The sequence below is a fragment of the Arachis ipaensis genome, chromosome B8, assembly GCF_059453495.1.
Source record: "Arachis ipaensis isolate K30076 ecotype BB chromosome B8, ASM5945349v1, whole genome shotgun sequence".
Lineage (NCBI taxonomy): Eukaryota > Viridiplantae > Streptophyta > Magnoliopsida > Fabales > Fabaceae > Arachis > Arachis ipaensis.
Genome location: NC_142443.1, coordinates 133087522 through 133111577, shown reverse-complemented (window position 1 = coordinate 133111577; position 24056 = coordinate 133087522). Strand labels below are relative to the sequence as shown.

The 24056-nt window shown below is 33.3% G+C and overlaps 2 protein-coding genes across 4 annotated transcripts; both read left to right on the top strand.

Moving 5' to 3' along the window:
• Positions 1-1796: 1796 nt before the first annotated feature.
• Positions 1797-6337, top strand: LOC107612846 (uncharacterized). The gene is made up of 5 exons (XM_016314601.3): positions 1797-2117; positions 2960-3101; positions 4388-4614; positions 4945-5202; positions 5835-6337. Exons 1-5 carry the CDS (start codon positions 2076-2078, stop codon positions 6138-6140), a joined length of 975 nt encoding a protein of 324 aa, XP_016170087.1. The 5' UTR covers positions 1797-2075; the 3' UTR covers positions 6141-6337.
• A 6401-nt stretch (positions 6338-12738) lies between these two features.
• On the top strand, positions 12739-17359 carry LOC107612848 (inositol polyphosphate multikinase beta). Of its 3 annotated transcripts, none has more exons than XM_016314604.3 (4): positions 12739-13304; positions 13597-13663; positions 13762-13831; positions 16199-17359. In XM_016314604.3, exon 4 carries the CDS (start codon positions 16203-16205, stop codon positions 17094-17096), a length of 894 nt encoding a protein of 297 aa, XP_016170090.1. In that variant the 5' UTR covers positions 12739-13304; positions 13597-13663; positions 13762-13831; positions 16199-16202; the 3' UTR covers positions 17097-17359. The 3 variants fall into 3 exon arrangements, with proteins under 3 accessions (XP_016170090.1, XP_016170091.1, XP_088352220.1); XM_016314605.3 differs by having other exon boundaries at positions 13238-13304; positions 13592-13663; XM_088496094.1 differs by lacking the exons at positions 12739-13304; positions 13597-13663 and having other exon boundaries at positions 13762-14765; positions 14819-17359.
• Positions 17360-24056: the final 6697 nt, after the last annotated feature.

Below are 24056 nucleotides of genomic sequence, written 5' to 3'. Positions count from 1 at the left end.
TATGGGAATATAGATAGTAAATAGGATATACTTTGTTTGACTGGTTGTAATTAACACTATTTTGTTTAACTTGTTTAAAAAACCAAACAATGTATATAAGTGAATATTAATGTAAATGTTATTAGAAATTTAATGTTAATGTATATATCTAATTCAAGATGGATTAGTCCTTGTCCTGTTGGTCTGAGATGTTAATATATATCTATTGGAATTGTCTAGCTGCTTTTTTTGTTCCAGGTTGACAGTGAATGGAATCAGGATATTTATCAAATATTAAGAGCCCCAAAAAATAAATGAACTGAAATTACTACACAGGGTGAATCGAAAAAATGCATATATCAATATAGCAGAGAGATAATTTTAAAAAAATATTGCTATCAGTATTCAGTTTCAAAAACTCCTGAAATCTTTGGAATAATTTTTGTAGAACTTTTCGACTTCTTCTAGTGTCTTGAAAATCATCCTGACCTTTGTGACAAATCGTTCATCCACAACACACCTGGTCTGCAAAATGAACCGAACATGTTATTATGGTGAAATAATGGTATAGTACTAAATGAATGGAACATTATCCATTATATAAATTCAAATTCAAACAGTTTTCTGCATAATGAACCGAACACATTATTAAGGTGAAACAATTGTATAGTGTTAAATGAACGAAACATTATCCATTATATAAAATCAAATTCAAACAACTTTCTGCGGAATGAACCGAACACGTTATTATGGTGAAACAATTGTATAGTACTAATTGAACGAAACATTATCCATTATATAAATTCAAAACACCTGTGTCTACAATTGAGAGATTATCAATTTAATTCAATTCAGAATACATGCGTACATTCAATTTAATTTAGCAATTGCATTCCATTCAATTCGATTAAAAAAAAATCCGAACCTTGTCTGCTTGGTTCATTTCAGAAGAATAATCTAAAACGCTCTCATTCAACTGATTTGAAGTTGAATCATTCATTGTTTTGATAGAATATTGAAATCTGAAAACGAAAAAGATAAATCCACAAAATCGAAGAAGAAAAAGAAGAAGAATAAGAAGAAGAAGGACGAGCAACAGAGAAGAACAACAAGCAGAAGAGAAGAAAAAAGAAAAAGAACGATAAGCAACAATTGCAGATCTGAAACTTACAATGCAAATCGTTAACGTTGAAGAAGAGAAGAAGAAGAGGAATGTTTACGTTGAAGAAAAAATTTACGTAAATCTGTTACGTTGATAGGAGAGAGAGGGGGACGCGCGTATATTTCACGTAATTTTGGGAGAGGGAGAAGACGTGTTAAAGAAAAAGTGTTTGGATGACTTGGATAAGTTTTTTATATGGATGTTGAGCGTTATTGTAAACCAAAATACATATGAAAGAATTTAGAATAGACAAAAATATATATTTAGATTAATAAATATCAATCAAAGTAATATCTCAAAAATTATTTTCAATCGATAAAAATGTACACAGAAAATCGTAAATATCAAATCTTTATTAATAGTGTAATAATTTTGTTTATAAAAAAAATCTTTAAAATATACTTTTGTATTTATAAATCTTTGGTGCGTAATTTTATTTATTTATTTTAATTATTATGACACAACTAAGATATATAAATAATAAAGAGAACTGATATTAATTTAAACTTTTTTTCTCCAATTAAGTTGGGTTGATTAAGTAATCATTTCAATTGTTCACAACAAATGTGAGAGTTTGAATCCGGTCAACCCATTGACTAGAAGCAAACTGATTGAAATATCCGATAAATAAACTTTAGTGCTAACAAAATAAATTAATTTAAATTCCAGAAGTTGAGAAGTTGAGATATTTCCTTTACCTTCCGCTTCTGCAAGAACTTCTTTTGTAGCCGTACAGAAAGAAGGTTGTTGCATGTACCCTCGTCATTTGCCAACAGGCAACAACGCTTCACTTTCACTCCCTTTCAACTTTGAATTTGCCATCAACACTCAACAGAGACTCTGAACCACAAATGGTCAAAAGAAAAATAACACACACTCCATCAATGAACTCTCTCACAACAACCTCTAGCTTCGTTCTCATCATCAAATTAACATGGTCAAAGCTATCAGAGTTCATCAAATTGGTGCCCCTCAGGTCTCTCTCTCTTAATTCTTGTTTTCATTTTATCTACTTTACAATCATTAACTCATTTTATTACTTAAAATCTCATGATACAATTATTATCTTCAGTTACTTTTTAAATAATGACATTATGATTTATGAATTATGATTATCGACTATGAACATGCGTCCTTTGGTTTAGAATCAGCTCAATCAAGTAGGTTAAATCTAAGTCTTGCAGTTTAGTTAGGTTTACTCAATTTTAGGGTGTGATTGGTAACACTGAAAAATTAAACTTATTTGGATAATTCTTATTTGTATGATCACGCTTTTATAATAATCGATTATGTGACAGTCAATTTATGTTTGGGATGACAAGTGATTTTATGATAACTATTGTGTTTGAAATGTATGAAGAAGCTGATTCTAAGTAGTATAATTTGCTTTTGCTTATAATCATAAGCTTCAAAATATTATATACACTTATAAGAAATTTTTTAACTATTTTATAGGTTCCCAAAGATGGTCTTAATATATCATATCAAAGCATATATTGTGTTTGTTTGTTTTCTTGTCGAGTGGTTTCCATGGGTATCCATGGCCGAACACATTGACCAATCCCTTTGCCATGAATCATCCACTTAAGGGCAAACAGTTGACCACAGGATGCTTATATCATTATCTCAAACTCGCTCTCAAAAAAGTGATGCTTTTTGTTTCTATGATTCCTTAATGCAAATCATGCACAAATAGATTGAAATTCGTCATATTTAATCTTGATTATGAATTGTTGAATTATTGAAGATTAGGATGGTGCTTCTGAGGTTTGTTTCATGGTTCTGTTAAGTACTTTTGTTGTTACCGATTGATGACAGGTTCTGAAGTGGGAGGATGTGGAAATTGGAGAGCTTAAAGAAGGTGAGGTTCATGTGAAACACAAAGCAATTGGGGTTAACTTTGTTGATGTCTACTTTCGCACAGGAGTTTATGAAGCCCCTTCTTTCCCCTATACTCCGGGTTAGTTAATTTGATTTACTTCTACCAAATTATTCTATGTGGTGATATTTTTTCTGTTGTAGCGCAATGCACACATCTTCAATGACAAATTTTCTAACGAGCATGTTTTACGGAATGAAAAATATTCTATAATAATGAATTCAATCAAGCGAGGACTCTTGCTATATATTGGAGTTATTTGCATTTGAGTGCTGAGTGATATATAAGCGTGTTTTGCTAAATGGGCTTTTTTGTTGGAGGCTTGTTATTTGTAGGTGGTGGCATGATTCTAGCAGGTTTTTAACTTTTTATTATGATATTTTCTAGTACTGTGTTTTTTGAGGTATTGGTAAACATTGTTGTAATGATGGTGAGTGTTGGAGGTTTTGTTTTGTGGGTTTCTTTAGGTTCCTTCTGTTCTAGGTTGGGTCTTTATGTTCTCTCTTTTTTTTTTTTTTTTCCCTCACTTTCGTTCCCTTTTAAGGTTAAAAAGTGAGTTACCCATTGACAACAGAAAGAAAGGAAAAACAAAACTTAATCCTTAAATTCTTGGTCTACTATGCTGTGGTTTGTTCCCTTGTCAGAAGGCTAAGGATTTTGAACACTTCCTGTCCAATGCTGGATGTTGATTCTGGATACCATACACTAATGCTATAGAATCCTGTACAAGCAAGTCTATGCTAACACTACTATACACTCTATTAGGTCTAAGCAATTTGGGAATGCCGAGTCTATACATTTTGGAAAAACCCTCATGGCTGAATCTTTCTAACCATAAACTCTTTGAGTTGATATGGTTAGTGTTATTCTTCTAGGGGATTTACTAATATGATTGTATTATAAATACAGCCATATAACTAGCTTGTCACATATATGTTACTCAATTGTTCCCTGTGCTTATTTTCTTTTACTTTTCTATTGAGCTTATCACTAAAATAGTGAAAAGAAAAAGGGAAAAAACACATGAACCTCCTCTCCTGCATGGACAGTGATGGTCATTCCGTGTTCTGTATTTTGTCCTATCAAATATTCTTTTATTTATAAATTGACTTTTAATAATAATACCAAAATTGAAGCCGTCGAACCCAGCAGGATGACTACTTTTGGGGTGCTTTTGTTTTAGCGCGACATTACATTTACCAACTATCCAATTTGAAATCATTAACTACTCTTTCTCCTCCAATCTGTTTTTGGAGCTAAAGAATTTCAATAGCAATATATGCATTTATGATAAGTTTCTAATTTCCAACATTTAACTGAAAGCTGTGTTGAACTCCGAGGCATCATTTTCCTATTTAATGTGGCAGGTGTGGAGGCTGTTGGGGTTGTCGTAGCTGTCGGTGCTGGAGTCACTAGTGCAAAGGTTGGAGATCTGGTAGGTTATGCAGCTCGACCGTTAGGCTCGTATGCTGAAGAGCAAATTCTACCTGCAGAAAAAGTAGTCCCTATCCCTCCTTCAATTGACCCAGCTATTGGGGCATCCGTCATGTCAAAGGGCATGACAACTCTTTTTCTGATTCGACATTGTTTCAAGGTGTGTTTCTATATCGGGTTGTCATTACATCTGAAGGAAATCTTGTTTGTTTTCATATTAGAAAAATAGAAATAGAATAAATAAGTTAATGTAGTCATTTTATATATTTTTTTTATTCTTAAAAGAAATGATTTTATGAATAAGGGAGTTAGTGTAATGTTCTTCAAATAAAGTAATGGAGGCATATGCAGTCTTGAAAACTAGAGGGAATATGATAGCTGACTATGTTATCTATTAAGTACTAAAATCAAGCTTCATCCTAAAACCAACACATTTTTAATTTTGCTTCAGCATGGTGATAAACACAGACTAATATAAATCAGTTTACAGGTAGAGCCTGGTCACACGATTCTCGTTCATGCAGCAGCTGGTGGAGTTGGATCTTTGTTATGCCAGTGGGCTAATGCTCTCGGTGCAACTGTTATTGGAACCGTATCCAATAAAGTGAAAGCGGCCCAAGCTAGGGAGGATGGTTGTCATCATGTTATAATCTATACAGAAGAGGATTTTGTTGCTCGTGTCAACGAGATAACATCAGGCAACGGAGTTGAAGTAGTCTATGATTCTGTAGGAAAAGATACATTTCAGGTAAACCTATTCTGTGCTATATTGAAATTTCAAAATTAGATGGTTGAGTACGAGAGAGATAGAATTACGTTATATTGCAATCCTTCCCTCTCTTCTTTTTTTTTCCCTCCTTGTACATCCTTGGATTTTGTATCCAAGGATCCAAGGATGTACCACAAAGTGACAGTGACAAACGAAAACGATCAAAGCCATTAATTTCATTAGGAGTTTATTACTTTGTATTCTTTCTTTTTTGATCATTGATTATCCAGAAATGGCAGTAGATTAATGCATCAAATCATCCATTTTTATTTTTATTTTTTTAAATTTAACAAATAACAAGGAGATCCTAGATATCAAGTATGTAGTGATTATTATGCCAAATCTTCAAATAAATTCCAAGATCATATTGATGAAAGCCACCTTATTTCTAATTTAGGTATGGATTCATAATTATATTTCACGACTGATTACATTAAATTCATTAAGAATTTTCCACATTTAACCACTATATAATGTTAAGTACAGTACAATAAATAATGAACATTTACATTATAAATTATTTGTTTGGTACATAATTTTATAATCAACTCTTGATTTTTTGTTCTTTAATCAGCATGTAAATGACTAAACTTTCCGATACTATAAACCAGGGATCTTTAGAATGCTTGAAGCTTAGAGGTTACATGATAAGTTTTGGGCAGTCATCAGGTAGACCTGATCCAGTTCCATTGGCTTCCCTGGCTACAAAAGCACCGTTCTTGACAAGGCCCACCCTAATGCATTACGTCGTTACTCGTGACGAGCTATTGGAGGCTGCCGCAGAGGTGTTCGCCAAGGTTTCTTCCGGTGTCTTGAAGGTGCGGGTTAACCATACTTACCCTTTGTCTGAGGCAGCAAAAGCGCATGAAGACATTGAGAGTAGGAAGACCTCAGGTTCTATTGTGTTGATACCATGAGTTCTAATGTTTGCAAGTAGATTCTAAACATCAATTTACTGTAATAAATGCAGCATTTGGAAGATTATATTTCTTTACATATAAAGTACCAGTAATGTGATTGTGTATATGTAAATAGTCAGATCTGTATAAATTTTGGACGTTACTTAAGTGATATTGAGTTGCTTACCATTTTAACGAAAGTATATTTTATCGGATTTAAATTTGTCAATTTTTTTTGTTTTGTACCGTCTGAACCGGCCGGTTAAAGACAAATTGGTCTCGTATCATAATTTAATTTAAGAATTTGTTGTTTGTCAAATAATTGTTATATATACAAAGCAAGATTTGAGTAATGGACATTTGTTTAGTAATGGACATTTGTTTAAACAAATAAGTGAATTAATCACTTGATCAACCGAAATTAATTTGAGTTTCTCATTTTTAATTTGGTGTCATTTCCGTATTGAATTTAAACTATGCTTCGAGTTGACTGAAGTCGACCAGAAGTTATATTCTAAAACTAAAATATAGATTTTATATATGTTTTTTTATTTTTAATTAATGTTTTATATTATAAATATCATTTTATTTTTAAAATAATTTATTTTTTACATACATTTATATAATATTTATTAAATTTAAGTTTTAAAAATTATGTTTTATTTAGTACATAAATTTTCAAAAATATGTACTAATTATATTTTAGAGTATATACCTATTTTGGTCTTCAAAGAATTTTAAACCAGACACTTTAGTCCCCAACTAAAATTAATTATTCGATTGGTCCCTAATAATTAATTCTGTCAGTCACTTAGGTCCTTGACTCCGTCAACTCTAACAGAAGACAAAATGATCCTTGACAACTCTAACAGGGGACAAAATGATCCATGATCCCTGATCCTTTATTCGAAAACGACACTGTTCTTCCCTAATTTTTATCATATCTCGCATAATCCTAATATTCATACTCTCCTTCTTCACCTTCACAATCTTTTTTTCCATCTTTTTCTTCCCCCTCTTTAGCTCCAAGATTAAGCCATGGTGTAATTACCACACGTGTCGCACCTACCTCAACATGTCATGGACAACACGCTTCCTAAATCTTTGTGACTGGTACATCCACCTCCTTTGCACTTCACCCACCAGAAGCATCTACTTCCACGTCTTCGATAACATCACCTCCAACCCCGACAACGTCCACGACATCCTCAAGACCAAGTTCCACAACTACCCCAAGGGCACGCCTTTCTCCACTCTCCGGCAAGTAATATAGATTGTTGGACATTAGGACATCATGAGAAGATTCTCCTTCGACATCATATGCAAATTCTCATTTGAAATAGATACCGAGTGCTTCATTCCTTCTTTCCCAGAGTCCAAGTTGGCAGACAGCTTCAACCTCGCATCTAAGCTATCAGTAGAACGAGCAATGTCGCCGTTGCCGCTCATATGAAAACTAAAGCGATTACTGAACATTGGTTCGAAGAAGAAGCTGAAGGAAGCGATCAGAGTGGTGGATAATGTGGTGTCATGGAGATGATAGAGCAGAGGAGGAGGGATATGACAACAACGACGACGAGTCTTAACAAATCAGACTTGCTGTCTAGATTCATAGGATCCATCGAAGACGATAAGTAGTTGAGAGACATAGTCACTAGTTTCCTGAGTATGAATTGGTTGAGAATAAGTTGAGGATTTTTTTCCTTATGAACATTAAAGTTATAGAGTATGCATTGTGTAGCTTGAAGTTACAATGTTAGACTGTTAGTGTTATGCGAGATATGATGGAAATTGGGAGCGAACAGTGTCGTTTCCGAACAAATGAGATTAGGGACCATTTTGTCCCCTATTAGAGTTGTCAGGGACTATTTTGTCCTCCGTTAGAGTTGACAGAATAAAGGACCTAAGGCAGCATTTGTTTGCTGTCCTTGTCTACCAATGACATGGACACGGTGGTACGCGTACCGCGTCTATTTTATAAGACATAAGTTTATGAAGGACACAGTTACACACACTTACACACTAGAGACATGTAATTTGTGTCTCTTCAAAAGTATGAGACACGGATTTTTAAAGGTGGACACAGATTCATAATAAAATGTTGGACAATTTTATCCTTAGTCAATTTAGAAAATTTCTAAATCTACCTTCTTCCTTACTTTATCCCTTTCTCACTTCTACACCGTCATCTTCTTCATCTTTCTTCTCTTCCAAACCATTTCATCTTTCTGAATCTATGCCTCTACAAGAATTATTCTCGCTCATCTGCCAAATCGTTGCCGCTCCTCCTCCAAAACCGTTGCCGCCTCCTCTACCGGAACAGCTGCCGCTGCCTCTCTCAAAATCGCAAAGCCATCGCTACCATCCTACCACTGCCTCTATCATAGTTGCCACTGCTTCCTCTCCCAGTTTAACAAATCGAACTATTCGTGTCTTTTCAAGATCTGCTACCGCTCCTCTCCTAGAATCGCAGAACTCTTCTCTTCGCCTATGCCTGAACTACCATTGTCGTTAGCGTTGCCAAAATCACCACTGCTACTTTTTGGAATTGCAGAACTGCCGATGCAGCCACTTCAGCCAGAATCAGTGTGCTACCTCTGCAAAAAATGCTTCAACCTTTGCACCCTGTTAGATCTGTCTTTCTATTTCCACCCCTGTTTTCAACTTCATCTCCTCCCTTGATTTTCTTTTTTTTTTTCAGAAAAAATTATATATTTAATTTTTTATTTAATTGAATTTTGATTAATATTTATTATATCTGTGTTGTTCTATTTTGATTAAATTTTTTGATTAATTTAAGAGTTATTAATGGTAATAGAGAAGTGGTGGTGGTGGTAGTTTAGATAGTAATGGAAAAAAAAATAGGATGGTGGTATTTGTGATAAGGGTAATATTGAAATTTTTATATGATTGTAATTCATTGTTGTGTCTCTGTATTTAATTACCAAACAACTTAAAAATTTTGTGTCTCATTGTGTCTATGTCTTCAATGTCTATATATTTGTGTCTATGTCTCAATCTATACATGAACCAAACGCAGCCTAAGTGACTGACAGAGTTAATTGTTAGTCTCATTGTGTCTGTCTTCAATGTTTATATATTTGTGTCTATGTCTCAGTCTATACATGAACCAAACGCAGCCTAAGTGACTGACGAAGTTAATTGTTAGAGACTAATCGAGTAATTAATTTTAGTTAGGGACTAAAGTGTCTGCTATAAAATTCTTTGAGGACCAAAATAGGTATATACTCTATATTTTATATAAATATTGATTCCATATATCTTAACTTATTTCAGATTGATTTAGAGTCGAATTATTCTTAAAATAGATCTAATAAAATATTAAAAATGGATCCGAATCCAATCAAGTAATCAATCCAACGGCCTGTTCATGCACACCCCTGTTCCAGTGTTCCTTCCTCACGTGCGCTCCCATTGGCCACTGCCATGGCATAGGAGATGCCCATCTTACCACTATCAGGGATTTAGATCTTCTAAATTTTAAATTTTATTTTAGAAGGTAAAGTGTGATGTCTCATTATTTATTTTATAGGTGGGACTAAGAAAAAATATGAGAGAGAAATCATTTAAAGGTAAGAGATTATACTTTACCATCTAAAGTAAAAATTCAAAATTTAGAAGATCCAAATCAACTATTGAGTATTAAGTGAAAAAAAAATACATATTATGAATTATTGGAGAAAAAAGAGGCCTGATAATTATTTTAAAAGATAATCAAATTCTCAACAAAAATATTTTTTTTATCTTTGATTTTTATTTGTATGAGACTGATTTTTTGTCAATATTTTCTATTGGTATTAATGGAATAATCCTACATGACATATTAAACTGTTGATTTATTTATTAAGAATTAGAATTAACAATTTTTTTTTTGTTAAGAATTTCATTGTTTTTTAAAAATGATTATTAATGCCGTTTAGTTTTTTTTTTTTCATTACATTTTTTAAATACATTAATTAAATTTATTATGTGAAAGTAAACTAAAAAATATTAATAATTTTTAAATTATTTTTATTTTTAAAAATTAAATAAAAAATATATTAATAATTAATGTGTCATATAAATATATTTTAAAAAGAGATCATTGATACAGAAATTAATCAATCTTATAAAATTAAATATCAAAAGCCAAAAATAATTTTTTTTTAAAAGTCTTGTAATCATTAAAAAAAATTGAGTAATTACCCAAATCAGTCCCCAAGGATTTTAGAATCGGACATTCTAGTCTCCAAGAAAAATTAATACACAGATCAATCCCCAAGGTTTTACTCCAGCAGACAAATCAGTCCACAGTTCATTTTTCGGTAGAATAATTATCCAGATCAGTCCCCAACGATTTTAAAAACAGACATTTTAGTCCCCAAGAAAAACTAATGTACAAATCAATCTCCAACGTTTCTCTCTGTTAGACATAATAGTCCTCCGTCTAAAAATAAAATAAAATAAAATTATTATTATTAATTGTACAATAATATTGTACTATGTTTTTTGTATTTTTTGGACAAAAATAATGATAAATTTATTCATTAAATTCTTATATATATATATTCACTCAATAATAATAATAATAATAATAATAATAATAATAATAATAATAATAATAATAATAAGGGGTGGCAAAGTGGGCCGGCCCGCCCCAACCCTCCCCACCCTGCCTAGGTCCGCCCTATAAGCGGGGCGGATCGGCCCGCCCCACCAACTAAGATGAGTTCAAAATGCTAGTCCGCCCCACTTTATGGCGGATTGGCGGGTCGGCGGGCTAGCCTGCTTGACTCTTTTTTTTTTGAAAAATAAAATTCATTAAAATTAACAAAAAATAATTAAAAAATTAAATACAAATACAAAATAGTCAAATTATAATATAATTTTTTTTCACTATATTTTTTTCAATTTTTAATTTCAATAAAATTGTTCAAAATAATATTTGTCAATAGAATCATCTTTATTTTAAAAAATAAGTCACATAATTTGAGAAAACATACGAAATTGTAAAATAAAATAAATAAAGTTAATAACTAAAAGAAGAATAAAAATAAAAACAAAAAAAAGTGTTTGAAAATTCTATAATTATTAATTTTATAACAGTAATAACTCTTTTATTTAATAAAAAAAAGAAAAATAAAAATCTTCGGCCCGGCCACCAAAATCCGCCAATTTGGCGGTGCGGGTTTGGTGGATTTTTTTAATTTGGCGGGCTCCAATTCCTAGTCCGACCGCCTTTTTAGCGGGTTTAGCGGATCGGCCCGACGTGTTCAACCCGTTTTACCACCCCTAATAATAATAATAATAATAATAATAATAATAATAATAATAATAATAATAATAATAATAAAATTATTAGAGATTATTTTACAAGAAATTCAAGGTACTATTTGATATTTTTGTATTTAATATAATCAAAAGATGTCCTATTTAAAAAAAATATATATTTGTATTAAAAAATATGAATTAAAAGAAAATATTTTAATTTGGATTTATATTAAATACATATTTTTTTAATACAAATATATTTTTTAAAATAGTACATTTTTGATTATATTAAATACAAAAATATTAAATGATTTCAACCTTGAATTTTTTGTAAAAGAATCTCTAATAATTTTATTGATTATTATTATTATTATTATTATTATTATTATTATTATTATTATTATTATTATTATAGAATAATATTGTACCATAATTTTTTGTATTTTTTAGATAAAAATAATAATAAATTTATTCATTATATATATATAGTCACTCAATAATAATAATAATAATAATAATAATAATAATAATAATAATTAATAAAATTATTAGAGATTATTTTAAAAAATTTAAGATTAAAATCATTTGATATTTTTTGTATTTAATATAATTAAAAGATATACTATTTTAAAAAATATGTTTGTATTAAAAAAATATTGTATTTAATATAAATTCAAATTAAAATATTTTTTTTAATACATATTTTTTAATATAAACATATTTTTTTTACATAGCATATTTTTTAATTATATTAAATACAAAAATATCAAATGGTATTTTTTGTAAAATAATCTCTAATAATTTTATTATTATTATTATTGAGTGAATATATATATATGAGAATCTGATGAATAAATTTATTATTATTTTTGTCTAAAAAATACAAAAAAATATAGTACCGTATTATTGTATGGTTAATAATTATTATTATTATTTTATTTTATTTTATTTTTAGACGGAGGACTGTTATGTCTAATAGAAAAAAACGTTGAGAATTGATTTGTACATTAATTTTTTTTGAGGACTAAAATGTCTATTTTTAAAATCTTTAGATATTGATTTGGGTAATTATTTTGCTGAAAAATGAATTGGGACTGACTTATCTACTGGAGTAAAATCTTAAAAATTAATTTGTGTATTAGTTTCTCTTAGAAACTAAAATGTTCGATTTTAAAATTTTGGAGACTAATTATTTGGGTAATTAGTAATTACTCACAAAAATGGAAGAGGGCAAGTCACCAAAAAAAATCGAGTCACCAAAAAAAAAATTGGAAGAGGGCGGATTGGGTATTCTCTCAAATTATTATGAAGTAAAGTGTTTCTTTGGAAGCACTCACCACCACTCACGGCTTCGGGTTTGGAAGCTCTCACCGTCGCGTCGTCTCTCACCGGATCTCCGGGTCTCTCTGTTTCTCTCACCTCCTTGCCACCAGCCCGTTGCCGCCGCCGACCACCAGCTCGTCGTCGTTGAGTGTTGCCAGCAACCCATCAGCCTCTGTTTCAGGAGAACCATTATTACTTGTCAATTGGTTGCTAATCTTGACGGAAAGGCTTTAAATTAAAATGGAATTTGGCATACAGACATGTGTGTTCCCCTCGATATCCTCCATCTCAATTCAACTAACACTTTTCTTTTTTCTACGCAACAGTTGTTGACCGTTGAGGTTCTCTCTCTTTTTGCGACGCAAAGCAAAAGAGTGGTGTTCATATTCTAAATTATAAAATTGAGAGTCAAACGTTTGACTCAGACCAAATAACAAAAGGTTGATGCGTGAAATCCCCATTTTGCCCTTGGCGTGTTTTCGGCTTTTGGCTTTATACCGACGCATCTCGCACCTTTCACAGTCACGTTGTCATTCTCATTCTTAGTTTCTCTATGACGGAGGACTTTCTCCCTCTGCAATTTTCGCCGTAATCACTTTCTACTTAATCTTCATTACCTCTGCGATCTTTCTTTTTCTCTTTTTGCATTAACATTCAGGCACTCATTACTAGCATTGTTTTTTCTTGCATTTCTACGCGTAAATCAGAAAATAATCGAAAAAGAAGAAAAGGAAAAACAAAATGCATGTAGCTCCTAACTTTATAAATCGCTGCATATTGGACTATGATCTTAGATTCAAATGCTTGTTACTTGATAAATGATAGCAATACGATACAATCATTAACTATGATCCGCTTTTGTGTTTTCAACGAAGAGAAGTATTCAACATTGCAACCTCCGTCAACAAATCTTCTAAGGCAATGTGCTAAAGAGCCTTCTGATTCAGGTAATTGGGTTAAGTAGCTCAGGTTTTGAAACTTTCTATTTTTTATTTTCTGGTAAGCTGATTTCAGTGTGTTTGTTTATTTATTTATTTATTTGCAGATTTCTGCTTAGATTTTTTCTAAAATTCACAGAGATAGTCACTTGGGGATCTGTCTCTCTTAATTTTAAGGTGAGTTTTGTCTATATACTTTCCCTAATGTGGGTTTCTAACAGAAAAGGAGAAAGATTAATGTGTTTTTGTGGTTTCTTCTGGGAAGATTTTAATTAACGAATCTTATGTATAAGCTCAAAGGATGGCTAGAAAAGAAACATTTCAAAATTAGGGTTTTGTGCTTCACAATTGAAGCTTGTGCTGCATATTATGCTGTATAAACCTGAAATCTTTATTTCCTGAATACCATGTGATAAAGGTGTTACAGCGAAAATGCTGTAGCTTGGAAAGAACTTGAAGATCACTCTTCATTCATTCTGATGCCACTAATTTATTTATTAGTTTGGTTATTGAAAAAATTGTCAGAAAATTTTTGTTCGGTATTTTTGTTATTAATTGATAAATTGAACGATTAGTATGTAGCAGTCTGTTCTAACTAATGCATGGATAGAGTAAAATTCTTTCTTTTAAGTGTACCAAAAGATATATGTTTCTATCTTTTTTAAGTAAGAAATAGTAACCAAAACAATGTGAAGCTCCTGTGTTATGACAAGTTTGGTACAAGAATATAATGAATTAGTTGGATTATCACAAAATAAATAAGTGAAAAACAAGTCTGACATTTTAGAAAGGTTTTGCTTAAGATTTGAGGCTAGTTAGTTTTAGAAATTTATTGTTTCTGAAGTTATTCATTTTGAAGGATCTATGTGATGCCTCATTTTTCTTTTATCATATCATCCTCAGTAGTAACATTTGACATGCCTGCCTGCATAATTTGCTTTACATTGATGTTTGCTTCTTGCATAGTTTGGTATTTTCAAATAGAGTCATGACTTGTGATAATAATAATATACTTTTCCACTGATTCATGTTTTGATGTAATGTTATCTCCTTGGCTTGTGTGCATCAGATTCAAACACCAGTACATGGTGGCTTGCTTTTTTTATTGGATGTTGTTTCCTTAAACTACCATGGTTACAAGGATACTTTGTGTGTAAGATTGAGTTTGTTTGTATGTATATTAGGAACTTATTGACTTAAATCCCCGCTTCTATCAAGTATTACTTGAGAGTGAGTGAGTGACTTACATTCACTTTGCCTCAGTTTTACTACCAGAATATATTAAAAAGAAAAAAGTATGGATAATGGTTAACATGGTCTACTTGTTAACAAGGCTGATGATATTGAACCCCTCTTTACATTGTTTTCTCTGTATATTTTATATTTTTTCCACCCTTTTTAATTTTTTTCCCATTCGCTATGCATCTAAATCGTACTATCTGTAGTTTTTCGTTTCTAATCTTATTGCATCCCCCCCCCCCTCCCCCCCAACCCCCTCTCAAAATATATAAGAGGTCTCATTGTGTGTGTGTGTTCTGCAATTATTCATTTCTAATCATATTTGTTTCTTTTATGTTTCTCAAATTTACATATATTAAGATGTCTCATTTTGTGTTTCTCTGTGTTTCCTCCCTTTTTATTCCCATTTTAATAATAAAATGGCAAGCATTTCATGCTTTAATGCCTCTATGAAAACTAGTTTCTCTAATAAAGCTTCTTTCTTAAAGGCATTGAAGACTATTTTCAGAAACTAAATGTCTATCATACATGAAAATTATTCTCTGTATAAATATTGAGACAGTTCAAGGGGAGTTCCTGAATACAAGTGCTCTTATTCTCAGTATCTAGAGAAACTAGAACAAAAACAAAAACAGAAATGATAAAGCAAACTTCTAGCATCTGGGGAATAATATTTTTATCAGTCCCCAGCAACAGAAGGATTTGCTTTAAGCACTTTGTCATGTTCCCAAATATATTCTCCTCCAAGTTGTACATGTTTGCTTCCTCTTCCTTGCACCCTATGCTAAGCTTGATTTTTGTTAGTTTTTTCCAAGGCAACTGTATATTACAGCCTTGATATTCTCAAAGATCTTGGGACTAAGGAATTAAGGATAATTGAATACTAGCTATCGTTGATGCTGATTGCACTTGCTAGTGAACTGCATCAATAAACAGTATTTTGATGCTTCTGTTCTCTGTCATTTTGATGGACAAACTTGCATTAGCATGCTTGGGATGGGATGGGAAAGTGTCGGCCCATTTCATACGTTGTTATATTGATTAATTTGAGATTTACCAAGTTTATGGTTTCTATTTATTTATATATATAAATGATCATCATGCTACCTAATGAACAATACTTTGTTGTTGCTAACTCTACCCCATGTCCCTATGGGATTTTTAAGATGGTGGGGTTTTCTGGTCCCACTCTCATTGTCTAGGGTTGTGCCATAATGAGAACTTTGTTTATAAAACAACTGCTGTTTAGAAATCGCATGTTAATATTTTGTGATTGTATCTGAGGTTTGTTACCATTATCAACAGGAAAATGTTTAAGATCCCAGAGCACCAAGTTGCTGGTCATCAAGCCAAAGATGGTATCCTTGGCCCCCTAATAGACGATTCTGGAAACTTCTATAAGCCTCTTCAAAATGATGAACGTGGTTCCAAAGAAATTGCATTTTATACCTCCCTGTCTTCTGATCCCAGGGTCCCTGACAACATTCGCAGATACTTCCCCATTTTTCGTGGTACTAAGGCTATCAATGCATCTGATGGCTCTGGCTTACAACCCCATCTTGTTTTGGAAGATGTTGTCTCCAGTTACCAGAGCCCATCTGTAATGGACATCAAAATTGGTTCTAGGACTTGGGATCCTCAAGCTTCTGAGTCCTACATTGAAAAGTGTTTAAAAAAGGATAGAGAATCCTCTAGTCTGACATTGGGTTTTAGAATATCAGGATTGAAGTTAGTGACCTCCTCCAAAGATGCATCGGTCTGGCAGCCGGGTAGGAAGTTTCTTCAAAACCTAGCTGCCAACGACGCCAAATTGGTATTGAGTAGGTTTGTTTCTTCCAACGTGGCTTCAAATGATAACATACACCCAGATTGTTCTTTTGCGTCCAAGGTTTTTGGTGGACCTTCTGGAATTTTGGAACAGCTACTGGAACTTAAGAAATGGTTTGAGGTTCAAACTATTTTTCATTTCTATTCTTGTTCTGTCCTCGTGGTATATGAAAGGGAATCTCTGATGAAAGGAAGTAGTAGTTCAGGTGCTGTTGTTAAACTTGTTGACTTTGCACATGTGGCGGATGCAAAAGGTGCCATTGATCACAACTTCTTGGGAGGGCTTTGTTCTTTAATTAAGTTCATTTCAGATGTATTGGAGGCACCTGTTGAAAACGGCATTTGTAACAATTACTGTTCTAAAGATGAACACTGAGACTGCTTTGCTTCCAGGGACAATTTTGGGATTTCCAAACAAATTCTGACTTTGTTGACAGTCAAATCAAGTAAAGTACTAGCATTACTTTCTACACTGCCTCTGTTATCCTATATTCTCCGCATTATATTTCTTGCAAGTCAATGTTACTATGTTGCATATCATGTGGCAGATGGTGCATATGAACTCAAATTTCCTGCTAATTAATTCAAGCATCAGTTGTCTTTGTCAGATGAGATGAAGAAATCTAATTATCTTTCAAATATTGTTGTACTATTTAGATTTTTGTTAAGATACTTTTTGAGCTATACTTATTAGGACAATGTTACTACTATGCATCAAGTTGAACTTGGTTTATGATGTGGTTGGCAAATTTAAAGATGAAATTGTGAGATGTATATTTTCTTCAGATTGAACATCTCTCATTTCATCTCATCTTTAGATTTGCTCAATGTATCTCTGCACCAAGTTTTACCTAATTCACCACTCATTATTATCCGTTTTTAATTAGAAAAAAAAATGATTTATCATATTGACAAATAAGAGTAATACCTTAAATGGTTAATTAAGAAAGTTGGGTTTTTTTAGGCTTTATGTTTGTTTAATAATTTGCTAAAGAGAGACTAAAGAGCCAAAGTTTTCCTGTTAGTGTGTTGAGAATATTTTTAGGTACATTTGTTAGCATGAATTATCCTTAGTTGTGAATTTGGTATTTTACTTTTCACATGTTCTCACAAGAAGTAACGGGAACATGTCCAAACACCCTTTAGTGCGTGTCCTGATTTATATTTAGAAGAGAATCATTGTTTTACGAGTTACTAGTCAAAATGGTCTTTGAAAGATACTTCGATCTCTATTTTCGTTTTCGAAAGAATAAATTAATCAAATTTATCCTCGAAAGATAACGGATCTGGTCACGTTAGTCTTTCCGTTATTTTTCTTATTGACAACTCTAACAGAAAATGACGTGGCACGTTAAGTTACTTTTTTTTCTTTTTTGAGGCCTGGAACCAAAGCAAGTCCAAACCCGGAAAAACCAACCCTAACTACTACCTGACCCGGTTCTCTATGGTAGCGTTTGGTGGAGAGACAGAGACGGAAAGACTGAGACTGAGAGACAGAGACTAAGAGACAGGATTGAAATAAATCTTAGTATTCTGTTTGGTGCAAAATGGGAGACAGGAATTGAAACAAGAATGAAACTCTAATTTAATTTGCACAAAGGGTAAAATTGGAATTAATTAATTGAAATGAAAGTATTTTAGGTATAAAATGTTATTAAAGTTTCAGTCTCCATCTCTAAAAATTTCAGTCCCCTGTGTCCCTACTTTTTGGAGGTACTGAAATACTGAACTTTTAGAGACAGAGACAGAAATTTTAGTACCAGTCTCTGAACTAACAAACACGATACTGAGTCTCAGTCTCTTAGTCTCTGTCTCAGTACCTCAAAACAAACGCTACCTATCAGAACTCCCTTACTGATGACTGTCTTCTCCTACTCCTTCATGTTGGAACACTACGCGAATCCTCCTTCCTCTCTGGCAACGACTTTGCTGTCACTACCTCGGTTATAGTCAGTCTTGTCGCCGCCGACGCCTTTGCTCCTGCTGCCGTTGCTGACGCCTCTGCTACCTCCGTTATGCCGTCCATGACTTTGCTACTGCCGCCGATGCGACCTCCGAAGTTGGCCCCCCGTCTCCGCTTCACTTCTGCGCGTTGTAATTCCTTCGAACCAGGCGCGTGATGAAGGTGAAGGTGTAGCTGAATAACTATGGATCGTTTTTCCCTAAAACTCCATAACCACCGCAGCACCGCCCTGCTGGCCTTCATCACCACAGCGCTCAAGATTCTATTCTGATGCTTGCTCTTCCCATCACTGGATACCGTGCCACACTCTGTGCCATTTATTCTGATGCTTGCTCTTCCCATCACCGGTGGCTAGGCAGTTTCTTTGGCTCTCCTAGAGATCTGTAACTCTCTCACCGAGCTCCGCCAATTCCTTCTCCTTGTCCTCAAGAACGGCTTCTACCACTAGAACTTGTTCCGAAGCATCATATGCCTTTGACACCTTCGACGACCACAACAAGCTCGATGTACTTTACCACACATGCTGAAAGAATATGCAAGAAATTCTTCTTCGACAGTAATCAAACTTAAAATTGAGAGCGCGAACGATGTCCCCCTTTATTTCAAAAAGACTCTCTCTCTCTCTCTAAACACCTTTTCTCCATTTCTCTCTACCCCTTTTCACCTCGCTGCCGCTGCTCCAGCCCCGGTCTCTCACTGCCCTCTCACGGAAACCATCCAGTTTCCTGCCGCCGCACCGCCGCCATCATCGTCCAGCACCGCCACCGTTGCATCTCCTTCTTATATAAATTATAATTTAAAATTTATTTACATATTAATTTAGGGATTAGTTATACGTTAATTTCGGGATTTATGATTTGATTATTATTTGCTAATTTAGGGTTTGGGATTAACTTAATGTAGGATTTGCGTTTTGGTTATCATATGGTAATTTAGGTTTTATTCGTATTTGTTATTAGTTATTATAAAATAATATTTGTGTTGATTATTTTGGTTATTAAAATTGGTTTGATGATGAAGAAATTAAAATAGATTATATGATTTAGTATTTGTTTATTTTACAAAGTTAGATTGCTTTAAATATTTATTAAATGAACTGTGCATTTGAGTTGAGTAGTAAAAATGATTGAAGCTTCTTGGTGGGTGGATTAGGATTTCAACCCTTGTAAATTGGTTTGGATAGATATTTTGTTCGGATAGAATCCTTGAGAGGTGGAGAAATCCGAATTTTAGGGGAGATTCTGTCGAAATTTTTATAATATTTTGAGTGAAATTGAATCAAATTATGTTTTTGAAAGTCTTAGGATTATGTTTAGGGTTAATAGATATTTGTGTTAATTGTGACATAAATTTGTTCCTCGTTAAAATACTTATTTTAAGTATTTTCGGTTATTTGTTATAATTATTTATTATTCATATATTTTCTCACATTTGTTATAATTATTTGTTATTTCTTGAGTTTCTTCTTATGTTATTATATATTGGTGTTTGTTATGTTATTGATATGTTTACTGTATTGAGTGTATTAATATGTTTAGAGTTGGTGAATTTAATTGTGTTTTGATTAATTTAGAAATATATTCGCTGTGCAGACATGACGACATGTAATAGAGGTAGGTCGAGTGAGTCACGTAGTCGTGATAGAGGGCAGGCTTCTACCGAATTTCCAGGGCTGTCCAGTCATCATCCTCTACTTCGGTTAACCCGTCGACTCCTGTGACGCCACAGGCAGGTCCATCGGACCAGCAATTCATCATGGTCCCGAACTCGAACTGGGTGTCTCCTTCTGCTACGTCGCCCTGTAGATGCAGCGACGACGTCGATAGAGCCCACAGTGGGTGATGCCTCCAACGCCCCTGACCATGATGCCCCTCCACCACCTTCCATCATCCACCTGAGGATTTGGCCCGATGACATGTAGTCGTGAGTTCAATTTTTAATATTAAATTTGTTTATCTTAAGTTTGTTCATCTTATGTGTTTGTTAATGTGAGATTTTTTCTCCAATAGGTTTGCACCAAACTCCAATGCGTGCACACAAGAGATATTTGAGGTCATTAAATCCATGTACAACTAACCGTGGCCGACCTACACACAGATCCCGACTGATGTGAGAGAATGGTGATTTAAGAGGTGAGCGATAAGAACCCAATTTCGTTTGAATTACTTAACTGTATAGGAATTGTATTTCATTCCAAAACGCTTATCTTGTTGGATCACTTTGTGCAGTTGAAATTCATATGGGATACAGAGTACAATGTCATGATCAGGAAGACCTATGACCGCCGCGCCGCCAAGTGGTTTCAGTAGATAATGAGTGACATTTGTTAGGGGAAAGGCCACCTGACATTGTGGATCCATCCAAACATCAAGCGTGACTTGGAGAGCTTATTTCAGAGATAACGAGGGGTTCAAGCGTCACCGTCTGACGATGTCGCTAACAGGGCTTCATCCAGGTCGTCAAGGTATACGAGTGGATCGGCGACCTTCGTGAAGATGAAGACCAAACTGATAAGAATTTTGACATTATTTAATGTTTTAGTAGTTACTTGAATTAATTTTTACTTTTCTTTTTTATTATTAATTTAATTAATTAGTTAGTAGAGAAAATGTTTGTTAAATTTTCTGTTCTACTGAATTTAGGTGGTTAGTGTAGGTTAGAGTAGGTTAGAGTAGGCTTTGAGATTGCTGGAAAATATTGGATGGAATCCTTTAAGGGTGGCTAAATCCGAATTTTAGGTGAGATTCTGTCAAAATTTTTATAACATTTCAGTGAAATAAAAAAAATTAAAATTATATTTTCGAAATTATAATTAAGATTTTGGTTCATGCTCATATTTGTTTGTCATTGTTTAATTTGTTCATTTATTTTATTGGTTGGTTGATATATTAATTTGTAGTCGAAGTCGCTGGATCGTGAGGCAACACTGGTAGAAACCTTTAAGTATACACATACTTTGAAGGCAAACAAGGAGAGATTTGATGACTAGCGGTCTGCGGCCCATTATGTGAGTTTAAACTAATCCTAAGTTTCAACTTTATTCGGTTCAAAGTTAATTATTAACTATTATCCTAATCTGCTAATCACAACTAACGTGTGTGATGCAAGAGGAGTACACGCAGAGGTTGGAGGCCGCGACCCAGCAATCTCAACCACCTAGTGGGGCCAACGAAGCCGGCTCTAAGACCTCCATGGTGGATCTCGATAAAATTTGGTGCGAAACTGCCTCTGAACCCCACAAGAATCGCTGATTCGGGTTGGGGTCATTCTTCGCTAGTGGCATCTGCTCCTCTATGTTGGTGGCTTCCTCTGCGTCTACCTCTGCCACCATCCCAGCTAATCCCTAAGAAGTTGTTGACCTGAGGGAGGAGGTACAGAAGCCAACACAGGAGCTTCACCAGTAAGCAGAGCACAATGAGCAAAGGTATCGAGACCTTCTTGCACGCGTTGTTATCAGCTCGGACTTGACGGAGAAGCTGGAGCAGTTCGATCGGTTGCAACAACAAATGGAGGAATACGGCCAACAGATGCATACTGGAGGCATCGGCGCTGCTAGTGGGATACCGACGACAGCACCTCCTCCGCCGCTGTTGCAGGGAGACCACGACGCCGCCGACGACGACGAAAATTACCAGGATCTATAGGATTTAAGGTTGTATGCATTTTTGTTTGTCTACATTGTATTCTACATTTGTGACATTTTATTGCATTTAGACTATTTATTTTTTAATAAAATAATATCTTAATTTCTAGCAACATTAAATTTAGGGTTTATAAAATTAGGGTTTATAAATTAACATTTATTCTAATTGTGCCAAAAAATTTTGGATTTATAAAATTAACATTACCATCGAATTTACCCTCAGATAACTCCGACGGTAAAATGACGCATAAACACGTGAAAACGGCACCAAATTTACCGTCAACACAATCTCATCAAATCCATTGAAAAAGACTGATGGTAAATCCACCGGTAATTAGCGTTGGATAAAATAAATCCGATGCTAACCAGTTTCTGGCGATGTTTATATCGTCAACCCAAAGACGACAGCAAATTTGATGGTAATCCATTTAACGGTGAATTTATTTTATAAATTTGACGTGAAATCCGACTGTACTCAACATTTTTTTTGTAATGTGTATTTAGATAACATTGGCTTTACTCTTGGTCTTCCATGAGTCATCATCATCATAACCAAATAAAAAAACCCTAACAAAGCACATTTACTAAATAAGACTAACTACTTTCACAATGCACTCAATTTCTTTGGTCATTAAATACAACACAAATTAATGGCCAACAAACCTCAAGTAAGAGAAACACACAAAACTGAACATTCAACCTATATATACAATGGTTCTATTACTAACCTTTTTGGAAGAAACGGTTGCGCAAATTTTTCTTCTTCGCTCTTGCAAAAAGGAATGACTGAATCGAGTTTTGTCGAAGAACTATAGTAGCGACATTGATCTTTCTCACCACCGTACATGCGAGAGAATGAAAAAGAAAAAGAAGAGTATCCTGTTTTAGTGTTTTGAATGTTAAAACTGAAGTGGATTTGTTTTTTAACTCCTTGTGGTCTCAAATTACATTGTTTTAAGAGGAATTAGGCGCTAACAATGAAATGACGTCATTTAGTAATGGCTAGTGTGTCATTTAATGTTTCAACTAAATACGCCATTAATAGAGATACACGGAAGGACTAACATAAGTAAACTTTTAAAATGTAGAGGTTTAATTTGAGTGAATTAAAAATTTTAAAGCCAACTTGAGATTATCACTAAATTTTAAAGACTATTTTAAATATTATCTTAAGTAAAACATTGTTATTCCTATCTAAGAAATAAATTTTAATTTATTAATTAAAATCTTTTTCGTTAAGATTTCGGAATGTTACACTATTCAGGCGTCGGATAACTTCTAGTTTGTCTCGGAAACCTAAGAAGTGAGATAACTTACTTCTGCGAGATTAAGTTGAGCAAAAATCAAAGGCCATCAGCACCAATAATGCTTTGGATCACTCATTAATTTAATTGCTAAAAAATTAAATTAGCGAGCAAAGAAGTATTTATATGTTTAATTTATACATTTAAAATTAACTAATTTGTGATTAAAAAATATTATTTTTAGATTAAAATTAACTAATAAAATTACTTGTTATATAATTTAATTTATTTTAAATATATATTTTATATTTTAATAAATATTATTCTATATTAATAACTGATTTTAAGATATACATTATATTTAATATAATTGTTTATGATAATGGAAATAAGCCTGTGAAGCAACATTCCAATCTCTTTTTCTAATTCATCACCAAATGAAATCGCCAAGATTTTGATCATCCACGCCCTTCATCACCGTTGGAA